At 51.3% G+C, this 19,929-nt stretch overlaps 1 protein-coding gene across 8 annotated transcripts in view; it reads left to right on the top strand.

Annotated features, from left to right (window-relative positions):
- Positions 1-19,929, top strand: part of mast1a (microtubule associated serine/threonine kinase 1a) — a 61,456-nt gene that overhangs the window by 22,492 nt on the left and 19,035 nt on the right. For 4 of the 8 annotated variants that reach the window (XM_035405082.1, XM_035405081.1, XM_035405079.1 and 1 more), the window contains 8 exons: positions 9,112-9,200; positions 9,561-9,636; positions 13,205-13,228; positions 13,701-13,773; positions 16,898-17,058; positions 17,292-17,367; positions 17,918-18,127; positions 18,956-19,057. In XM_035405082.1, the coding sequence (XP_035260973.1) occupies positions 9,112-9,200; positions 9,561-9,636; positions 13,205-13,228; positions 13,701-13,773; positions 16,898-17,058; positions 17,292-17,367; positions 17,918-18,127; positions 18,956-19,057 (811 nt within the window). The remainder of the gene's footprint in view (positions 1-9,111; positions 9,201-9,560; positions 9,637-13,204; positions 13,229-13,700; positions 13,774-16,897; positions 17,059-17,291; positions 17,368-17,917; positions 18,128-18,955; positions 19,058-19,929) is intronic. The other 4 variants (XM_035405086.1, XM_035405080.1, XM_035405084.1 and 1 more) reach the window with 2 other exon arrangements.

Raw genomic sequence — 19,929 nt, 5'->3', positions numbered from 1 at the left:
AAACTTAATGAAAGTCTGTTTGTTGAACACGATCCCCGGCGATCTTTACGGTGGGCTGGTCTGCAGCGATCATTAACGCGTCTCTGAGGCGTCCTGACCGCCTGCTAATTGTGATCTATTCCGCAGACTTTCCCCCCCTCCTTCCGTTCTCCTTCGCCTTCGTCCGCGGGAGACGGAGAACAAATGGCGCTCTCTAGCTCCGCTGCTCCACAAAGCGGGAAAAAACCTGAGCCTGAAATGGTGAAGAAATGTTTTTTTTTAGAATCTGTGGACAATGAGGCCGGGCCTCGCGCGCGCGCGGCTTAATTTCCTGCCATTCATGCTCTCTCTGCTGCGCAGGGAAGCCGTGAAGAATAATAAAAAGTGCTGTAGTACGGGGGGGGCGGGGGGGGGGGGGGGGTGGGCTGGGGGTGCAGGGGACTGTGGAGCTTTTCTGAGGAAGTCATTTCAGTTCTTCAATACAAGCCACTTCATTTGAAAAGTACACGTTTATTCAGAAAGAACATATAATCTCTCTCTTGCTGTCTCTCTCTGTCTCTTTCTCTCTCTCACACACAGTCAAACACACACACACACACACAAGCAATTCACATTCACACACAGTTGTGCAGTCATATGTTGGTGTTGGGTGTAGTTTAGGCCTTCCTTAACCGTAGTGCACGTGGAGTGTCCGTCTTCTAGAGTTTGTGCCTTTGTGTGTGCCTGTTGGTTTCCGCCTGTGTGTCTCCGGGTCATTTCCTTTGCCTTCACCTGTTTATCTGCTCTGTGTCTGTGTGTACGTGTGCGTGTAAGTGTTGGAGATGGGCTGATAGGAAGCTGGTGTATTGATTTCGCCGGGGGCGTTTCTGCTTAGACCGTTTAATTGCGCATGGTGACCTGGATCAGTGCGGGGCGGGAGAGCAATGGCCTCAGAGCAAAAGTGTCACGCTGACATCCTCCCCTCTGAATTTGGCGCTCCCTCGCCGATCACGCGGCCTCTCGGTGCCTGGTACGCTCTCTGCTCCCTCAGATCTCCAACGGAGGAGTCATTTTTCTCACTGCACCCCCCCGCAAGCTTGGCCGTTGAGGTGCACGTGAAGTAGTTGGGAACTCTCGTAGTTGAACTCTTGTTGGGACATCTTTACATGCTGTGGTTATGGAAAATACACACAGTACGCCTGTCAAATGGAAAAAAACAATTACCGATAGTGAGTTCACAGCAGAATTCATATTGGTTCTTTGTGTGGCTGTGGTACACGCTCTGTTTGGCTGTGGTGGTACATGTCGTCCTTGCTCTGTGTGTGAGTGTATGTGCTGTCCTTGCTCTGTGTGTGAGTGTATGTGCTGTCCTTGCTCTGTGTGTGAGTGTATGTGCTGTCCTTGCTCTGTGTGTGAGTGCATGTGCTGTCCTTGCTCTGTGTGTGAGTGTATGTGCTGTCCTTGCTCTGTGTGTGGCTGTATGTGCTGTCCTTGCTCTGTGTGTGACTGTAGTGTATGCTGTCCTTGCTCTGTGTGTGAGTGTATGTGCTGTCCTTGCTCTGTGTGTGAGTGTACGTGCTGTCGTTACTCTGTGTGTGAGTGTACATGCTGTCCTTGCTCTGTGTGTGAGTGTATGTGCTGTCCTTGCTCTGTGTGTGAGTGTATGTGCTGTCCTTGCTCTGTGTGTGAGTGTATGTGCTGTCCTTGCTCTGTGTGTGAGTGTACGTGCTGTCGTTACTCTGTGTGTGAGTGTACATGCTGTCCTTGCTCTGTGTGTGAGTGTATGTGCTGTCCTTGCTCTGTGTGTGAGTGTATGTGCTGTCCTTGCTCTGTGTGTGAGTGTATGTGCTGTCCTTGCTCTGTGTGTGAGTGTACATGCTGTCCTTGCTCTGTGTGTGAGTGTATGTGCTGTCCTTGCTCTGTGTGAGTGTATGTGCTGTCCTTGCTCTGTGTGTGAGTGTATGTGCTGTCCTTGCTCTGTGTGTGAGTGTATGTGCTGTCCTTGCTCTGTGTGTGAGTGTATGTGCTGTCCTTGCTCTGTGTGTGAGTGTATGTGCTGTCCTCGCTCTGTGTGTGAGTGTATGTGCTGTCCTCGCTCTGTGTGTGAGTGTATGTGCTGTCCTTGCTCTGTGTGTGAGTGTATGTGCTGTCCTTGCTCTGTGTGTGGTTGTAGTTGTACATGCTGTCCTTGCTCTCTGTGTGAGTATATGTGCTGTCCTTGCTCTGTGTGTTAGTGTATGTGCTGTCCTTGCTCTGTGTGTGAGTGTATGTGCTGTCCTCGCTCTGTGTGTGAGTGTATGTGCTGTCCTCGCTCTGTGTGTGAGTGTATGTGCTGTCCTCGCTCTGTGTGTGAGTGTATGTGCTGTCCTTGCTCTGTGTGTGAGTGTATGTGCTGTCCTTGCTCTGTGTGTGAGTGTATGTGCTGTCCTTGCTCTGTGTGTGAGTGTACATGCTGTCCTCGCTCTGTGTGTGAGTGTATGTGCTGTCCTTGCTCTGTGTGTGAGTGTATGTGCTGTCCTCGCTCTGTGTGTGGGTGTACGTGCTGTCCTTTCTCTGTGTGTGAGTGTATGTGCTGTCCTCGCTCTGTGTGTGACTGTAGTGCGTGCTGTCCTTGCTCTGTGTGTGAGTGTATGTGCTGTCCTTGCTCTGTGTGTGGTTGTAGTTGTACATGCTGTCCTTGCTCTGTGTGTGAGTGTATGTGCTGTCCTCGCTCTGTGTGTGAGTGTATGTGCTGTCCTCGCTCTGTGTGTGAGTGTATGTGCTGTCCTTGCTCTGTGTGTGGTTGTAGTTGTACATGCTGTCCTTGCTCTGTGTGTGAGTGTATGTGCTGTCCTCGCTCTGTGTGTGAGTGTATGTGCTGTCCTCGCTCTGTGTGTGAGTGTATGTGCTGTCCTCGCTCTGTGTGTGAGTGTATGTGCTGTCCTCGCTCTGTGTGTGAGTGTATGTGCTGTCCTTGCTCTGTGTGTGAGTGTATGTGCTGTCCTTGCTCTGTGTGTGAGTGTACATGCTGTCCTCGCTCTGTGTGTGAGTGTATGTGCTGTCCTTGCTCTGTGTGTGAGTGTATGTGCTGTCCTCGCTCTGTGTGTGGGTGTACGTGCTGTCCTTTCTCTGTGTGTGAGTGTATGTGCTGTCCTCGCTCTGTGTGTGACTGTAGTGCGTGCTGTCCTTGCTCTGTGTGTGAGTGTATGTGCTGTCCTTGCTCTGTGTGTGGTTGTAGTTGTACATGCTGTCCTTGCTCTGTGTGTGAGTGTATGTGCTGTCCTCGCTCTGTGTGTGAGTGTATGTGCTGTCCTCGCTCTGTGTGTGAGTGTATGTGCTGTCCTCGCTCTGTGTGTGAGTGTATGTGCTGTCCTTGCTCTGTGTGTGAGTGTATGTGCTGTCCTCGCTCTGTGTGTGAGTGTATGTGCTGTCCTCGCTCTGTGTGAGTGTATGTGCTGTCCTTGCTCTGTGTGTGAGTGTATGTGCTGTCCTCGCTCTGTGTGTGGTTGTATGTGCTGTCCTTGCTCTGTGTGTGAGTGTACGTGCTGTCCTCGCTCTGTGTGGTTGTTGTTGTGCATGGCATGCTGTGCTGTGGAGTGTGGATGAGGGATGGGCTTAAAGGTAAAGGGCAGGGCTCACGCCTCACTGCTCGGCTGCAGGAAGATAATTGCTCGTTACGTTCAGGCACGACTCATTACCGCCGTGGCGCAGACTTGACTCGCGACCTGAGCGCCCCGGACCGGTCCGAGCTGGGAGGCCGGGGCCCGCAGTGACTGGAGGGAGAGGACAGAGGAGGGGATGCGCCATGGCTACCGGTAGCATCAGAAGCACCCCGAAAACCAGAGCCATTCTCTCCCACCGGTTATGCACTGAGAGAGAGAGAGAGAGAGAGAGAGGGAGAGAGAGAGAGTGAGAGTGAGAGAGAGAGGGAGAGAGAGACAGAGAGAGAGGGAGAGAGAGACAGAGAGAGGGAGAGAGAGAGAGAGTGAGAGAAAGAGAGAGAGAGAGACAGAGAAAGAGAGAGAGAGAGAGAGAGAGAGAGAGAGGGGGGGAGAGAGAGAGACAGAGACAGAGAGGGAGAGAGAGACAGAGAGAGTGAGAGAGAGACAGAGAGACAGAGAGAGAGAGGGAGAGAGAGAGAGGGGCAGAGAGAGGGAGAGAGAGAGAGCGAGGTGTTTACAGTCCCCAGCGTGTGAGGGCTGGGTAAAAATAGGCGGGTGTGAATGCGTTGGCACGGCGCGGTTCCCCTCGCCCGGCCTGCTGTGGCGAGGGCTCTCGGCGCGCTTCAGACGGAGCCTTCAGCGTGTGACCTTTCGGCTCGATCGTCTCCGACGTCGATAGAGCTCGGCGTCTTTTAACCGGCCTTTCAGCGGCGGCTCTGCCCAAGCGGCTCTCTTTGTCTTGCCGGAGTACGGTGGCCCAGCAGCTCAGACACCGCTGGAAGGGCAGCGTTGATTCTCACCGATCTGAATGATCTTGGCTGGCTGAAGGGAGGGTTGTGAGTGGCCTCCGCTGCGTCTGCGTGTTTTTATTTTTTATCTTTCCTTTGCGAGCAGCGAGATGCGACAGATGCGCGTGGCGGCGTCGGGGCTCATTAGCGACGCTCACGTGCGCCGCGTTCCGCGCGGCTGTCTGTGCGTCGCCAGCGTCAGGGCGGCGCGTGATTTACGGCGCCCCCTCAGACGGAGCGGAGCGGGGACTGTCATCCGCGCGCGACTCCGAGCCGAAGGGACGGGGGGGGGGCGGGAGGGCGGGGCGCCGACCGCGACGCACAGGATCGCTGAGTCCACCACACACAGCACACACGCTGCTGGATCAGCTCAGCGTCCGCACTCCTCCCTTCTCTCCCTCTCTCTCTCTGTCTCTGTCTCTCCCTCTCTCTCTCTCTCTCCCTTTCTCTCTGTCTCTGTCTCTCCCTCTCTCTCTCCCTCTCTCTCTCTCTCTCTCTCCTCTCATCCTCATCCTCCTTCCTCAGATTTTAAGCTCTTGGTGTCACAGATTTACGGGGAGAGACTTAGCTTTCGTTTCTTTTCCAGGCTGGCCTTTATTTTTATGAAAAAACGGCGTGTTTATTTTCTTTTTTTATTACGCTTGGTTGTGATAACGTGTCGTTCGTGAGGAGCTGATGGGAACTCTCAGCACTGCTTTGCACAGATTCCTCTTCAGCTGGGCATAGAGTCTTTATGGCTCTCATCTGGCTTGCTTCTCTTCCTCTGCGGTTCAGTGTGTAATTACCCAACTGCCCCAGTGCAGAGAGATAAGGGGGAGGAGGGTGGGGGGAAAGATCGAGAGGACAGGGAAAGAGAGACATTGCCAAATAAGACTTGATTGCATTTGGATATTATGTGTATTATATTTCGTGCATAGCATTTATTGGCAGATGACAGCATTTGATCCATTTCAGTCATTTTGTAATGTTATAATATTTATGCAGAAAATTATTTATTAACTCCCAGAGCATAAAAGGTCAAAGGAGAGAAGCAGAATATTGGAGATAATGGTATATATATATATATATATATATATATATATATATATATAGAGAGAGAGAGAGAGAGAGAGAGAGAGAGAGAGAGAACGCAGCTGTGCAGATTTCTCCTGTTTGTTTGAGGCTCAGAGAGCATTAGTGGGTGACATCATTACCTGACCTGAATCAGCCTGCATGTCACACATTTAAAAGACTAATGCATTCCCTTTAAATATTTAAATATGCTACATTTTTTTGCATTTATAAATGGAATCTGTCCAGCTGATGTTAGTTCTGCTTAAGCTCTGATCACGGCCTAGCGACAGATTTCTGTAATGCATTTGTTTGTTCGCCTGCTGTCTGAGTTTACTATTGTGTTACTTTAATCCAAAAGAATTGGAAATGTTTTTCAACTGTTCCTATAAATACTTACTGTATATATGTTGTCAGGGCAGACCCTGAGTATGGAATAACCATGAATTAAATTGTTTGTGCTGGAAGGGTCTTTATTGTTCAAATGAAATGTGATTTTCACTTGGACAGGGATGGTGTTCACATGCAGTTGTTATTTGTTTTGGAGTCAAGGTGAAACAAAATAAAGTCCAGTTTTTGTCTAAAGGCTAGCAACTTTATACTTGCAAAGTGACTGCCTAAATACCATTTTCTTTGTAGATGCAGACAGTCTTATGTATGGCATAACATAACATAAACATAACAACATAGCATCACATGTTACGATGAGAACAGGCCATTCAAAATGCTTGCTATTTTCCTGACCAAATTGGCATCTTTATTGTGGAAAGAGAACCCTTAAAACCACTGACATTACACTGTCATTTAAAATAAAAACCCATCAAAAGGCCGCTGGGTTTATATTACAGGTGCAATGAAACCGTCTGAAGAACACTAGTTTTATACAGAGTGTGTGCACAGAGAGCTGCCCATAGCCCCCAGATTTATAGATTCAAAGAGAACTTCTGCAGACTGCAGGCTTCATATTTATGCGCAAATGACCTGTCAGAAGCACAGGTGTCAGACTCCCAGAGGGCCGCAGCGCCCGCCCCCCCCCCCGGCTTTTCGGGGCGTTCTCGGGCACAAGCGTTTCATTTCGAGTCATCGCTTAGCTACGGAACCCGCGCACCCTGCTCTTAAAAAGGCCTTAATTGGCAGGAAACCACAAAAAAACACTCACGGACGCCGCGGCCCCCCCCCCCCCCCCCCCCCCCTTGGGATTCGGCTGGAAACACCCCTGGTCTAAAGGTTAGCGCATGCGAAGGGAAGCTGCGCAGACCGCCCCGGTTTATACAGCGAGAACAAAGAGGCTGTATGAGGGCTGCCAGCGGTATAAGAGCAAAGGGTCTGTTTGTGTAAGGAGACCCTCTTCCTGCCTCTGAGCCAAACAAAGGCTGGCAGTTTTCCCCCAGCGCTCCGGAGAGCAGGGACCACGGTGTCTCAGAGTCTCTGCTTTTGTTTTTTGGTCTCAACTCTCTGAATGAAAGCGAAGGTATCAGGAGGGCAGGTTTCAGCTTGCAGCTGTCTTATTTCCATACGGGAGCTTATTTTTGGTCATACATTTTTTACGCTCATTATATATTCTTGTGTCATGTTGTTCGCTAATGGTCGAATTCCCGTGACGATGCAGCTCTTAGTTTTGCACTCCTGTTATTGTCAGGGGAAAACATTTAAATGACTCGAGTGCAGCTCCACCCAAGCTGATCTTTTGTGATATGCAGTGTGTGTGTGTTTGTGTGTGTGTGTGAGTGTGTGCATCTGTGGTTTATGTGTCGATGTGTCTTTGTGCGTATGTGCGTCTATACATGTGAGTACGTGTGTGCACGCTGATCTGTTTGTACCGTGTCTGTTTGTGCCTAACCCAAGACATCAGTGCTGAGTTTTGCGTAATGAGGAGTGGGGGTTATGTCTCTAATGCGTTCTTGCCTGGTGCTGACTGGCGGGCCCCAGACAGATGCACCCAGACAGCCCCACGCTGGAGCTGCGCACTGAGGCCGGTTTTATGGCTGCAGCGTGGGCCCTGGCCACTCCTCCAGGCCCAGACTCACGCCCGTCTGACTGCAGCCTCACGGGCCGAGCCTGGTGGGCTCGCTGGATCAGAGACGGGGGGACTGGGACTGGGACGCGAAAAGCTGCCGTTCGTTCACTGCGCGCTTCCCTTCGCCTCAAAGTTCGGCTGCACTGTCCACAGATCAAGAAACAGACTAGAGCGGCCAGCTGCTGTAATCCATTCGTTGCATGTTAATATCGGTGGGTTTTGTGGTTGTGAGGGAGTCTATGGTGGAATAGTCAGGTGTTCTGAGGGTTGTGTACGTTGTCTCACGTGGCCACCTGGACTTCACGATTGTGTCCTGGCGGTGGTTGGCTGACTGGACACAATCGCCTGTGATGTCATGTCGCAGAGAGCCGTCACGTGTCACAGTTCTGTAATCGCCTGATTGGTTGGAATTTCCCTGGACCAAGGCCAGCACTCTCAGTCTCCATCGTTAGGCTGAATGGAGAGATGTGTAATTGGAATAATAATCATATCATTCAGGTCTAGAATGTCCAAACCATTTGTTTTTTTTTCAGTAATCCATATTTAGCTATGTAAAATATATTATCTGAAAATAACAGAATATATGCCACCAAATATACAGTATGGTCCATATTGAGGTTGTTGTGCACCTGAGTGCCACACCGATAGAAACCTCCCAGGTCCAGTGGTGCTCGCGGTACAGTGTGAGGGTTTTTCGTCTTTAGCGAGGAGCTAATCTTGCCTTGTGAGCTGCGGTACGTTACGTGGGTGCAGTGATTTCATATGTCAGCCATCATCAGTCCTGAGGGACACTCGGCTGCAGCATGCCGTATGAGGGAAGGGCCATGCAGAGCGAGCTTCACTGCAAGACAAATTTTAACAAATTAACAAATATTTTTGTCTTGTAGTTAGACTTAATGTTTTATTTCTGTTACTTTTTTTGCTAAATAAGACAAAAAGGTTGCCAATGAGGAGACAGTTGACTAAATTCAAGATTTGCCAATGGTAGAGACAAAGACAATTTCACTGCACGACGTAACTTACAGCAAGTTAATGCTTTATACATGAGAGAAATCAGATGTTAAGTCTCTTTATGACACTAAAATGCTTGTGGAGGCAGAGCTGTTCCACAGTGGTTGCAGGGAGGTCCTTGGTCCTGTGCAGGGTGTGAGTGACAGGTGTGCTCTTGCGCTTGGGGGACAGCGTTAGCCTCAGGAGGGCTCAGCTCTCCCTGGTTTACTCATCGCAGCTTGTCATTGTTCTCACTCTCCCATTTTCTCCTCCTTGCTCTTCCTCTCTGTGTCATTATCCCACATGAAAGGGGTCTGGTCAGGATTTACAGCTGGGAAAGTGGAAATTCATTTTCACTGGGGCATTCCAGCTGGGCTCATGTGACTCCCTGCACACATACGCGCACACACACACGCACACATACACACACGCACACACACGCAGACACACACACACAAACACACACATGCACACACACACACTTACATACACACACGCACACACACGCAGACACACACACTCACACGCACACACACACGCACACACACGCAGACACACATTACGAAAAGATATGTCATTCTGTAAGGAGAGTCAGATGGTGTAAGTTGCGATTCATATATATAGTGTACAGTTCACTGCTGAAAACCTGTGTGCTCTGTATTGACAGCTGCCGCACCAGTAACAGGAAGAGCCTGATCTTGACAAGCACCTCCCCCACCCTGCCACGCCCACATTCACCACTTCCGGGTCACATCGGTGAGTACTGTACCATAGTGTAACTGTGGTTATTTCTGACTGAAGCCCTGCAGAATAACAAGATCTCGCAGCTGAGTATTAACTTGGCAGACGGCATTCCTGCCATTTCAATTAGGCGTTCATCAAGAAGGAGTTGTTTCATGTAGACCAACTCACTGATATATGGGCTTAGGAATAGTCTTCATATGTTTTTTTGTGTCTTTTGCACATTCTATGCGGCGCATCTGAAACATGGCAGACGCGTGTACACCTTTCTCAGACGCTGTATATACCTGTTTTTGTAATGGTTGTCATGTATTTCACCCTGCCATTTATCATTGAACCCCCTCCCCCCCATCTGACATCTCTCTGTCCCTGCAGGGAGCAGCCCTCTGGACAGCCCCCGAAATTTCTCCCCCAGCACCCCAGCGCACTTCTCTTTTGCCTCGTCCAGAAGGTACGTCCCCCAGTGCCTGAGAGAGAGCTGCCCCGCCCCCCCTCACTGCGCTTTTCCGACTTCCCCCTCAAAAATCCAGGCTCACGCATCCCAGCCCTGCCCCGAGATGTCCGTCCGGGAAGGCTACATCGCTTAAAATTGTGACCGGAAGGTTGCAGGGTCAAAGCGCAGATCGGGGGACTGCCGTTCTGTACAGGGCACTTAACCCGAACAGCGTCCAGTCGTTTTATCAGCCAACGTGTAAAACCTGTGTGCTCTACGACTGCCGAGCAAACACTGCGTGCGGTGTGCTGTGACCTGGTCCCATCAGCCCTTCAGCGCTAGAGCTGCACACAGAGCCCGGTCACACAGACACGCACACAGAGCCCGCCGCACCGGCCGCTCACACAGACACACACACACAGACACACACACACACAGACACACACACACACACACACGCGCACACAGACACACACACACACAGACACGCGCACACAGACACACACACACAGACACACACACACACACACACACACACAGACACGCGCACACAGACACACACACACACACACACAGCCTGTCGCACCGGCCGCTCACACAGACACACACACACAGACACACACACACACAGACACACACACACACACACACGCGCACACAGACACACACACACAGACACACACACACACACACACACACACACAGACACACACACACACAGACACGCGCACACAGACACACACACACAGACACACACACACACACACACACACACAGACACGCGCACACAGACACACACACACACACACACAGCCTGTCGCACCGGCCGCTCACACAGACACACACACACACACACACACACACAGACACGCGCACACAGACACACACACACAGGCGCGCGCACACAGACACGCGCACACAGACACACACACACAGACACACACACAGAGACACACACACAGAGCCTGTCGCACCGGCCGCTCACACAGACACACACACACACACACACACACACAGACATGCGCACACAGACACGCGCACACAGACACACACACACAGACACACACACACACACACACACAGACACACACACACACAGACACGCGCACACAGACACGCGCACACAGACACACACACACAGACACACACACAGAGCCCGCCGCACCGGCCGCTCACACAAACACACACACACAGACACACACACACGCTCGCACAGACAGCTCGCACAGACACACGCACACAGACACACACACACAGACACGTGCACACAGACACGCGCGCACAGACACACACACACAGACACGCGCGCACAGACGCGTTGGGAAAGGACCGCAAGTCTTTTACGTTAACCGTGATGGAGACGCTGGGGTCTCCGCGGTCGCCTCCAGCCGGTCTGAAGTATTAAGCAATCGGGTGGGCGTGTGAGTCACTGCGGCGCTCTGCGGCAGCGAGCGGCCATTCGGGCTCCTTACGGACCCCGGCCGAGCCCGAGCCGACCCGCCGGCGTCTGCGGGGGTTTTATTTGGGGGACGGTGATCTCGTTTTAGTCCGGTTTGTTGTTTTCTCTGCGCAGCGGGAGAACGGTCTCAGATGGAGCGGTCAGGGAGGCGGAGCCGTTGTTCACGCCGAGGCGAGCGATTGGGCCAGCGTGTCCGTGCTCTGTCACTTTTTTGGGCCCGGTGACGGGACAGAGACACAGATGGATGGAGAACAGAGTGGCGGGGGGACTGTCACAAAACGAACATATTTCTTGATTCGCTCGGCATGGGAGTCTCATGGCTCATGGAAGGGTTGAGATAGGGAAAGCGGAACAATATCACTCTCTCTCCCACTCTGTCTCTCTCTCTCTCTCCCCTCCCCTCTCTGTCTCTCTCTCCAGCTTATGATATAGCTCATCTTACACTGTTCCCTGTTCTGGACCTGTCTAATAAATGTGACACGCTGACATAATTTTCAGGAGTGAGTTCCGCAAGGGAGACTCCTGAATATCTTATACGCTCAAGAATGATGGTCACACTTTCATATTCCTCTGTCTCTAATGCAATATCCATTTCCAGAGGACTGTGGAACATCTGAATGTCGAATCGCAGCCTGTGGCATTACACATATTTTCCACTGCATGGTTTCCCAGTCAGCGTACAATCCCACGTCAGGCCTGTGGTAGGTCTTAGGTACCACGCCTTTCTAACAACAAGGGAGGAAAAAACCCTTAACTAATTCTAAAGCAAAAAGCTAATTATTTGACCTGATTTTCCTTATATTTTGAAACCGCTTCGTATATTAGTCCATAATACGCAAATACAGCTTTACAATAAGACATGGTCATTCAGAACAGTGAATTACGGGGAAGAAAGGGGTCGAGAAATGTTCTCTGTTTAGACTGAAGTGCCTCAACAATGTTAGAGGCTCTCTGCAAGTGTGCACTTATTGATGTGATGACAGGTGGTACGTTGTTTAAAAATATGTATAAAGGACACGAAACACACACACGTACTCTTCTGTTCTGTCTAATTTAAGGCCTTCACATTAACACGTATAATAACAAACAAAGAACAGTCACTGCGTGATTGTCTGCCATTTAAAAGGGACGTGTAGGCGATGGAGCTCGGCTCAGTTCTGGGAGCCGAGGACAGCAGCCGGTGGGGGTGTACAGTACATGGTGTGCTTTCCTCCTAGCGGGAGGCCTCAGCTTTTCCCAGCCTCCCCGTCTTCTGGGCTCCGTCTTCACACCTGCCGCAGAGGCCGGCTGCGTTGGGCCGAGGTCAGACCGGGGCGAGAGTCCTCCGCTCTGACCGTGCGAAATAAATCTCTGTTCTCTGTCCTCGATGTTAACCCTGTGTGTCTCTCCCGAGCAGCCGTGGGCACAGAGCGGACAGGTAACGCTGGAGCCAGCGCTCTGTGTTTGGAGTGGTCTGTCCGTGTTTACTGTTCGTTTGTTTATTTAAAGGGTCCCCATTAGCTGACGCCGTGGCAATCAGCTACTCTTCCTGGGGTCCACACCTGACATACTGTACACTACCGTACACTACCTGACATACTGTACACTACCGTACACTACCTGACATACTGTACACTACCGTACACTACCTGACATACTGTCCACTACCGTACACTACCTGACATACTGTACACTAGCGTATACTACCTGACATACTGTACACTACCGTACACTACCTGACATACTGTCCACTACCGTACACTACCTGACATACTGTACTCTACCGTACACTACCTGACATACTGTACACTACCGTACACTACCTGACATACTGCACACTACCGTACCCTACCTGACATACTGTACACTACCGTACACTACCTGACATACTGTACACTAGCGTATACTACCTGACATACTGTACACTACCGTACACTACCTGACATACTGTCCACTACCGTACACTACCTGACATACTGTACACTACCGTGCACTGCCTGACATACTGTACACTCCCGTACACTACCTGACATACTGTACACGTACCGTGTCACTGTGGCGAGGGGGGGGGGGGGGGGAGGGGCGAGTGAGAGTCCTCCCCTTTGAGCGTGCGAAATCTCGATATTAACCCAGTGTGTCTCTCCCAAGCAGCCACGGGCACAGAGCAGACAGGTAACGACGCAGCGCGCGCTCTGTGTTTGGAGTGGTCTGTCCGTGTCACTGTGGGGAGGCCGGGGGGGGGGGGAGTTACTGTACTACATCACGTGGCATCGCTGTCCTCATCCGCGCGCCAGCCTCCGCTGTCCGCAGCTTGCCAGCACCTCGCCGCATCCCAGATTCCTGTCGACTGTTCTCATTCGTTCGATTCGTTTGACTGTTCGATTAGGCTGCGGTCATGTGACCCGTGCGTCCGTCCGTCCGTCCGGCTCTGTCTTTTGAGTGTCGACGCCGCGGTGCCTCCGTTGAGTGTTGGCGTTTGCTCGGTTTTGTGTGGAGGGAGAGACGGGAGTGCCGCTGAAAAAAAAAAAAAGAAAAAAAAAAACGTGGCGGAAATCGTCGCTAAGGCAACCCCTCCCCCGCTCCAGTGGGAAAGAAGGGTGGCGGTTCGCCTGGGGCTGATGTGCTGCGCTGTTTCTCCCTGCAGGGCAGACGGGAGGAGATGGTCTCTGGCCTCGCTGCCCTCCTCTGGCTATGGGACCAACACGCCCAGCTCAACGGTACTACTGCCCCCATGATGCACCTCTCACACAAGCACAAGTCTTTCTCTGTCCCTGTGTCTGTCTCTGTCCCTGTCTGTCTCTGTCTCTCCATCTCTCTCTAAACTGATACACACACCGATCCTGTCCCTGTGTCTGTCTCTGTCTCTGTCTCTCTCCAAAACTCTCAATCTGTCTCTCTCTCTCCATCTCTCTCTAAACTGATACACACAGATCCTGTCAATGTGACTGTCTCTGTCTCTCTCTCAAACTCTCAATCTGTCAATCTCTCTATCTTTCTCACCCCCCCTTTCTCTACACTGATACACAGACACTTCCTGTTCCTGTGATGGAGACAGGCTGATCTCCATCCAGTGGCCTTTTTTACAGCAGGCATCATCTGCTGCTTCCTGTGAACCACACTCTTTTTGAGAATGTTGCATGCGGACCAAACATTTTACACACTGCTTATCAAACAATGCACAGATGCATAGATGTAGCGTATGCTTCTGTAAACAAAGCAGATGCTTTTCCTAATGCATGAATATTATTTATTGTTATTCTTACTGGGAGGTCAGCTGAGACTGTGCAGAATCAGATGTGATTGCAATGCTTGATGCATCTGAATCTATGTATTTTTTCAAAGAACCAAAAGTATGCCTATGACGGGCCACATGTGACCTGCTAGCCCAATAGCACGCAGGGATGGTACCATTCATAAAGACAGGACACTGCAATTGGCAGGGATTGCGCTGGAAATTATGTTGTGTTGTTTAGCCTGTCTCTCAGGTGACAACCTAACTCAGATGTGAGCGCACCACTGTGGGGGCTGGGCATTGTGGGCGACGTGCTGCTCTGCCTGTGATTGGTCAGTCTGGCCAGTGAGGAGCTTTGCTACGCTACTGATTAGCACAGCGGCGTGCAGGATAGCTCATGCTGATGAGATGCTTCTGAGAAAATCTGTTCACAGTGACATTTGAGTATATTAATTAGGGGAAAAAAAAGCAATTTTTTAAAATTCAGGTTAATCAGAGCAAATTTGCATATATTTGCATGTCCATTTGAGCCGTGCCATTGGTTGTTTCGTTCTGCTGCTCGCCGTGACTGCTATCCCTGGCCGTACACGTGCGCACATTGGACACGGGAACACAGTCGTTCCACTTCTTTCTTCATTCTGGGAAACTCAGTCATACGTGTCGAAAAAATTGGGAAAGGAAATATTGTGATGGGAGACATTGCAGTACATGCTACTGTAAATGGAACTAAAAATATTGGTTGAGGGACTGGGCTTGCGCTCTTAGACTGTAGGTGGCATTCCTGGGCAGGTCGCTGGCATGCTACCCTTCACCAAAGTAATTAACCTGAATCGCTTCAGTAAAATAAAATATCCATCTGGGGGGGTGGAGGGGGGCGTGGCCGAGCGGGAGAGCGGGGGGAGAGAGAAGTGCCTGGAACGAGAGAGATGAGGATGATTGATTCAAGGGGGATTCACTCTTTCACCAGTGCGGCCCCTCTGCTTCCCCGATGCTGCTTTTCTTAATTGTTTAATTGATGCTTTAATTGTGATTGACGGAGCCATTAGTGGCTGCTGGCAGTCTGAGTGATTTTTTATTTTTTTTGAAAGGGGGGGGAGGTCTGAAAGTGAGTGAGGGCAGGCATTGAATTTCCTAATGGATGTGAAAGAGATGGCTGTTGAATGTCCCAAAACCCTCCGTTCATTAGTTTGAAGTCGACTCAAGGTGGTTTTTTTTTAGAAGGGCTGAGTGGAATCTTCCAGTGAGTTGTATTTAAGAGGAAGTTGAGTGCATCCATCAGAATGCTGGAGAGAACCCTGGGAGCAGCTGTAGTTTTAATGCCAGTCCGGAGTCCCTCCGTCTTTCAAATAAAAAACCGTTGGGTGTTGTCGTTTGAATAGGTCATGTTTTTAAAGTGGCATTAAGCATCTAGAAGCACGAGTGCCTCAGCCAGTTAAGTGTGTTCCCTGTGAGAGACGAGATAGTGCTTGTTTCAGTCTGGGCTGTGCCATTAGCTGACTATGACTGAGCCCAAATCAGTGGGGCACAGTCGGCCCCATCCTGCTGGTTTAGGCGGGTCTTATGTCCCCCAGGTTTGCTCTGGAGTAATAGACAGTTACGCACATGAGCCTAGAGGCTAGCGATTAGCTACAGGTCTATGAGGGAGGCTGCTGTTTCATAAGTATCGTCTAGCTCAGTGGTAACCAACCCTGCTCCTGGAGATCTACCATCCTGTAGGTTTTCATTCTAACCCTAACAAAGCACACCTTCTTCAACAGCTAGATATCTTGCTAGAGTCAGGTGTGCCAAATTAGGGTTGAAATGAAAACCTACAGGATGGTAGATCTCCAGGAGCAGGGTTGGTTACCACTGCTCTAGCTATTCACTAGGTGCCTGCACAGTTGTCATGAGGAAGAGATGCCCCTCCTGTGTTCAGTGCTCTCTTTCCATTAGTACAGAGTGTGGTCTGTGGTCGCAGTGGCCTGTGTGGGTGTGGGTGATACTGTGGGTTTGTGTGAGAATGTTGCAATTGCAGATTCCATAATGGGGAAGCCTGTGTGAAGAATGCATCTAGAAGCTCTGTGAGCAGTCAAGGTTTCTCATTACATTTTCTTTACTCCTTCTCTCTCCCCCTTTTACTTACATGCTACTTTTCTTTATTTCCTCCGTCTCTTGTCACCTCTGTCCCTCATTCCTCCCCCACGTTCTTTCCTTCGCTCTCTTCCTGTCCTTTGTTTTCCTCCCACCCACTGCTGTCCTTTGCCTCTGTCTCTCCTCCCCTCATTTCGTTTCTTCCCTCCCCTCCTTTTTCACTCTCCTTCCCCCATCTGTTTGCTCTCACAACCCCTCCCTCTCTCATCCACACCCCTCCCTCCATCTCTCCCCTCTTGCCTGCTCCTCTCTCCCTCTCCTCCTGCTCCCCCACCGTCTCTCCCCTCCTGCTCCCCCTCCATCTCTCCCATCCCGCCTCCCCCTCTCCTCCTGCTCCCCCTCCATCTCTCCCCTCCTGCTCCCCCTCCATCTCTCCCCTCCCGCCTCTCCCTCTCCTCCTGCTCCCCCTCCATCTCTCCCCTCCTGCCTCTCCCTCTCCCCCTCTCCTCCTGCTCCCCCTCCCTCCCCCGGCCTCTCAGTCCTCCAGCTCCTCCCAGGAGCGACTGCACCAGCTGCCCTTCCAGCCGACCCTGGATGAGCTGCACTTCCTGTCCAAGCACTTTGGCAGCACGGAGAGCATCACTGACGATGACGGGGGCCGGCGTTCCCCCCACGTCCGGCCCCGATCCCGCAGCCTGAGGTCAGTTCCACAGAGGCCCCGCCCACAAACCCAGCTGGCACCTCCCTCCGAATTTCTGCATCTCTTTATAACTCTGATAGCACTGAGTTAAAGGGCCTGGTGATTGGAGCAGCTGGTTAGTTTGGATTCCTGATTGGTTGGTTATTGCACTGTAAGAGGCAGTGGGCCTCGACTCCCTGTCGCTCAGAAATGCAGAATTGACTGCCATGCTCTCTCTCTCTCTCTCCCTCCAGCCCGGGGCGCTCGCCTTCGTGCTATGACAACGAAATTGTCATGATGAACCATGTCTACAAGGAACGCTTCCCTAAGGTCAGAAATCCACATAATGCGCATGTACACACTCACGCCCGCTCGGCCACCAGCTGCCTTGTTGACTTATCACTCGATTTCACAGCATTTTCCTTCTGGGTCACTCAGTGCAAACCTATAATCACTCCTTTCTGTATGTGATCCCTACTCTTCTGAACAAAGGCCAAAACCAACTTCACACCAGTACTTCATGTGGATTTTCTTTTTGCCTAAAGATACTTTTTGGTAGTCACTTTGGAACAAAATCAAGTAGCAACAAGCATAAATGAACATAGATTGATTCTGGGTTGCTTAGCTTGCATGGCTGATGTAACTCCGCAATTGCAATGTGACAGAGCTGCAAGCATAAATATAAACAGAATTACGCCCCAGTCAGCCTGGCCCAACCCCTCTAGATTCCGTAACGCTCAAAGCTGATTGCTAATATACCCCCCCCCCCCAAGCCCCGCCCCGCCCCACCCCGGCCCTGCCCCGCCTCAACCTCACCGCAGCCCCGAGGGTAACGTTGGCCCCGCTGTCCCCGCTGGGCCCTGTCCGGCCTCTCCCCCAGGCCACCGCCCAGATGGAGGAGCGCCTGGCCGACTTCATCCAGCGCTACTCGCCCGAGAGCGTCCTCCCGCTGGCCGACGGCGTCCTCAGCTTCATCCACCACCAGATCGCCGAGCTGTCCCGCGACTGCCTGGCCAAGGCGCGGGACGAGCTCATCACCACCGTCTACTTCTTCGAGCTGCAGGAGAACCTGGAGAAACTCCTCAACGACGTGAGTGACCCCCCCGCCCCCCCGCCCTGGCGGCCGCTCCCTGATTGGACAGGGTGGTCTGGAGCGCTGCCCTGCCGCAGCCTGTCTGGGCCTCTTTGCTTTGTAAATCAGGCGTGGTTATTGGTTTAGCTTTCATTTGGTTGAGTTGAGTTTGCGTTTTGATTTTTTGACTCCCGTATGACTGTGTTTGGTTGGACCGTTGTTTTCAGAGCCGTGTGTTAATTGGATTTTATTGAGGCGGGTTTTATATGAGCTGATTCGTTTAAGGGCCAAGTTGACGTAGTTTATTGGTAGTTTAGCAGCGCAGCTGCGTGTAGTGTCTCAAATATGTTTGCCATATTGCTCAAAGGCTGAATTAGCTCCAGATGAATGGTATGTTAGCAGTGCACTTTCAAAACAGATAAAAATAGATTGACATTAGTAACAGAGGAAAAATACACAGATGGATGTTTGTAATTGCCGTGACATAACCAGATCTTTATATAAAGAGTTTGGCATGGTTTGATTGCATCTGTAGGTTTTGCTTGGTCTTTTGGTCTTCTGGGATTTGGGTTTGTTTTCCAAGTGAATAAATCAGTCTCTCTCTCTCTCTCTCTCTCTCTCTCCCTCTTTCCTTCTCTGCTCTCTCTCTCTCTCCTTCTCTCTCTCTCTCTCTCTCTCTCTCTCTCTCTCTCCCTCCTTCTCTGCTCTCTCTCTCTCTCTCTCTCTCTCTCTCCCCCTCTCTCTCTCTCTCTCTCTCTCTCTCTCCTTCTCTGCTCTCTCTCTCTCTCTCTCTCTCTCTCTCTCTCTCTCCTTCTCTGCTCTCTCTCTCTCTCTCTTCTCTCCCAGGCTTATGAGCGTAGTGAGAGCTCAGAAGTGGCCTTCGTGACCGAGCTTGTGAAGAAGCTCCTGATCATCATCTCCCGCCCGGCCAGGCTTCTGGAGTGTCTGGTGAGACGGCCGCTCGTCCCTTTGGGCCCTCAGGCCACGCGGTCCTCCTCGCGCCTCAGCACGAGCTTCACACGCCGAAGACCGAAGGCCCAAACGCGCCCTGCGTGAACGTGTCCGTGGCGGTTACGTGTGGAAAGCCTGCCCCCCCCCCCCGCGAGCGGCTCAGCCAGGCTTCGCTCGTCCCTCAGGGCCCTAGCACCCCCCCCCCCCCCCCCCCGCTCGGGGAGACGAGCCGTCCCCGTGTCGACACGCGCGCAGGGCGGAGTGACGGCCGAACTCAAAGGGGATAGACAGAGGAGCCGCAGTCCTCTCACCGTCACTAATCCCTCCTCAGACTGTGCGCTCTGTAAATACCACCGGGCCTTCTGACTTAACACAGCACTGGGCAGCAGTGTATGTAATGCTTAGGGAACCGAGCTCATAATGGAGAGGTTCCCAGGTGGGGTGTTGCCGTTGAGGAAGGTACTTAACCCGAATTGTTTCTCCGTGAGGGTATTTACTGAAGCGCGAGTAAGCTGCTCTTGTCTGTTGAACACCTGAATGTAAATCTGCCGGAGGAGATGTGCATGTAAAACGGCTGTCAAAGCAGGTCAGACGCACAGTTGCCCTGTCCCTCTCGGTGCGTGTGAGAGGCATGCTAAAGTACATTTTATGATGTATTTTCCGGCAGTGCTGCCAGCTAAAGGGACTTCCCCCCTGCCTGTGTTACACGCAGCAGGAGTGTGGAACATCCAGGACCTCGATGGAAATTAAGTCCAGGACTTTTTTCATGTAATCCTTGTCAATTTCTTCACGTGCAAGTCTTTTGATACACGTGTTCTAATTTCGTCAAATAAACTAAACTAAAAACTAAACGCAAAGAAAGTGTGCTG

This window comes from Anguilla anguilla, chromosome 2 (genome assembly GCF_013347855.1).
Source record: "Anguilla anguilla isolate fAngAng1 chromosome 2, fAngAng1.pri, whole genome shotgun sequence".
NCBI lineage: Eukaryota > Metazoa > Chordata > Actinopteri > Anguilliformes > Anguillidae > Anguilla > Anguilla anguilla.
The sequence above is the reverse complement of the archived record's forward strand: the minus strand, read 5'-3'. Positions and strand labels throughout refer to the sequence as shown.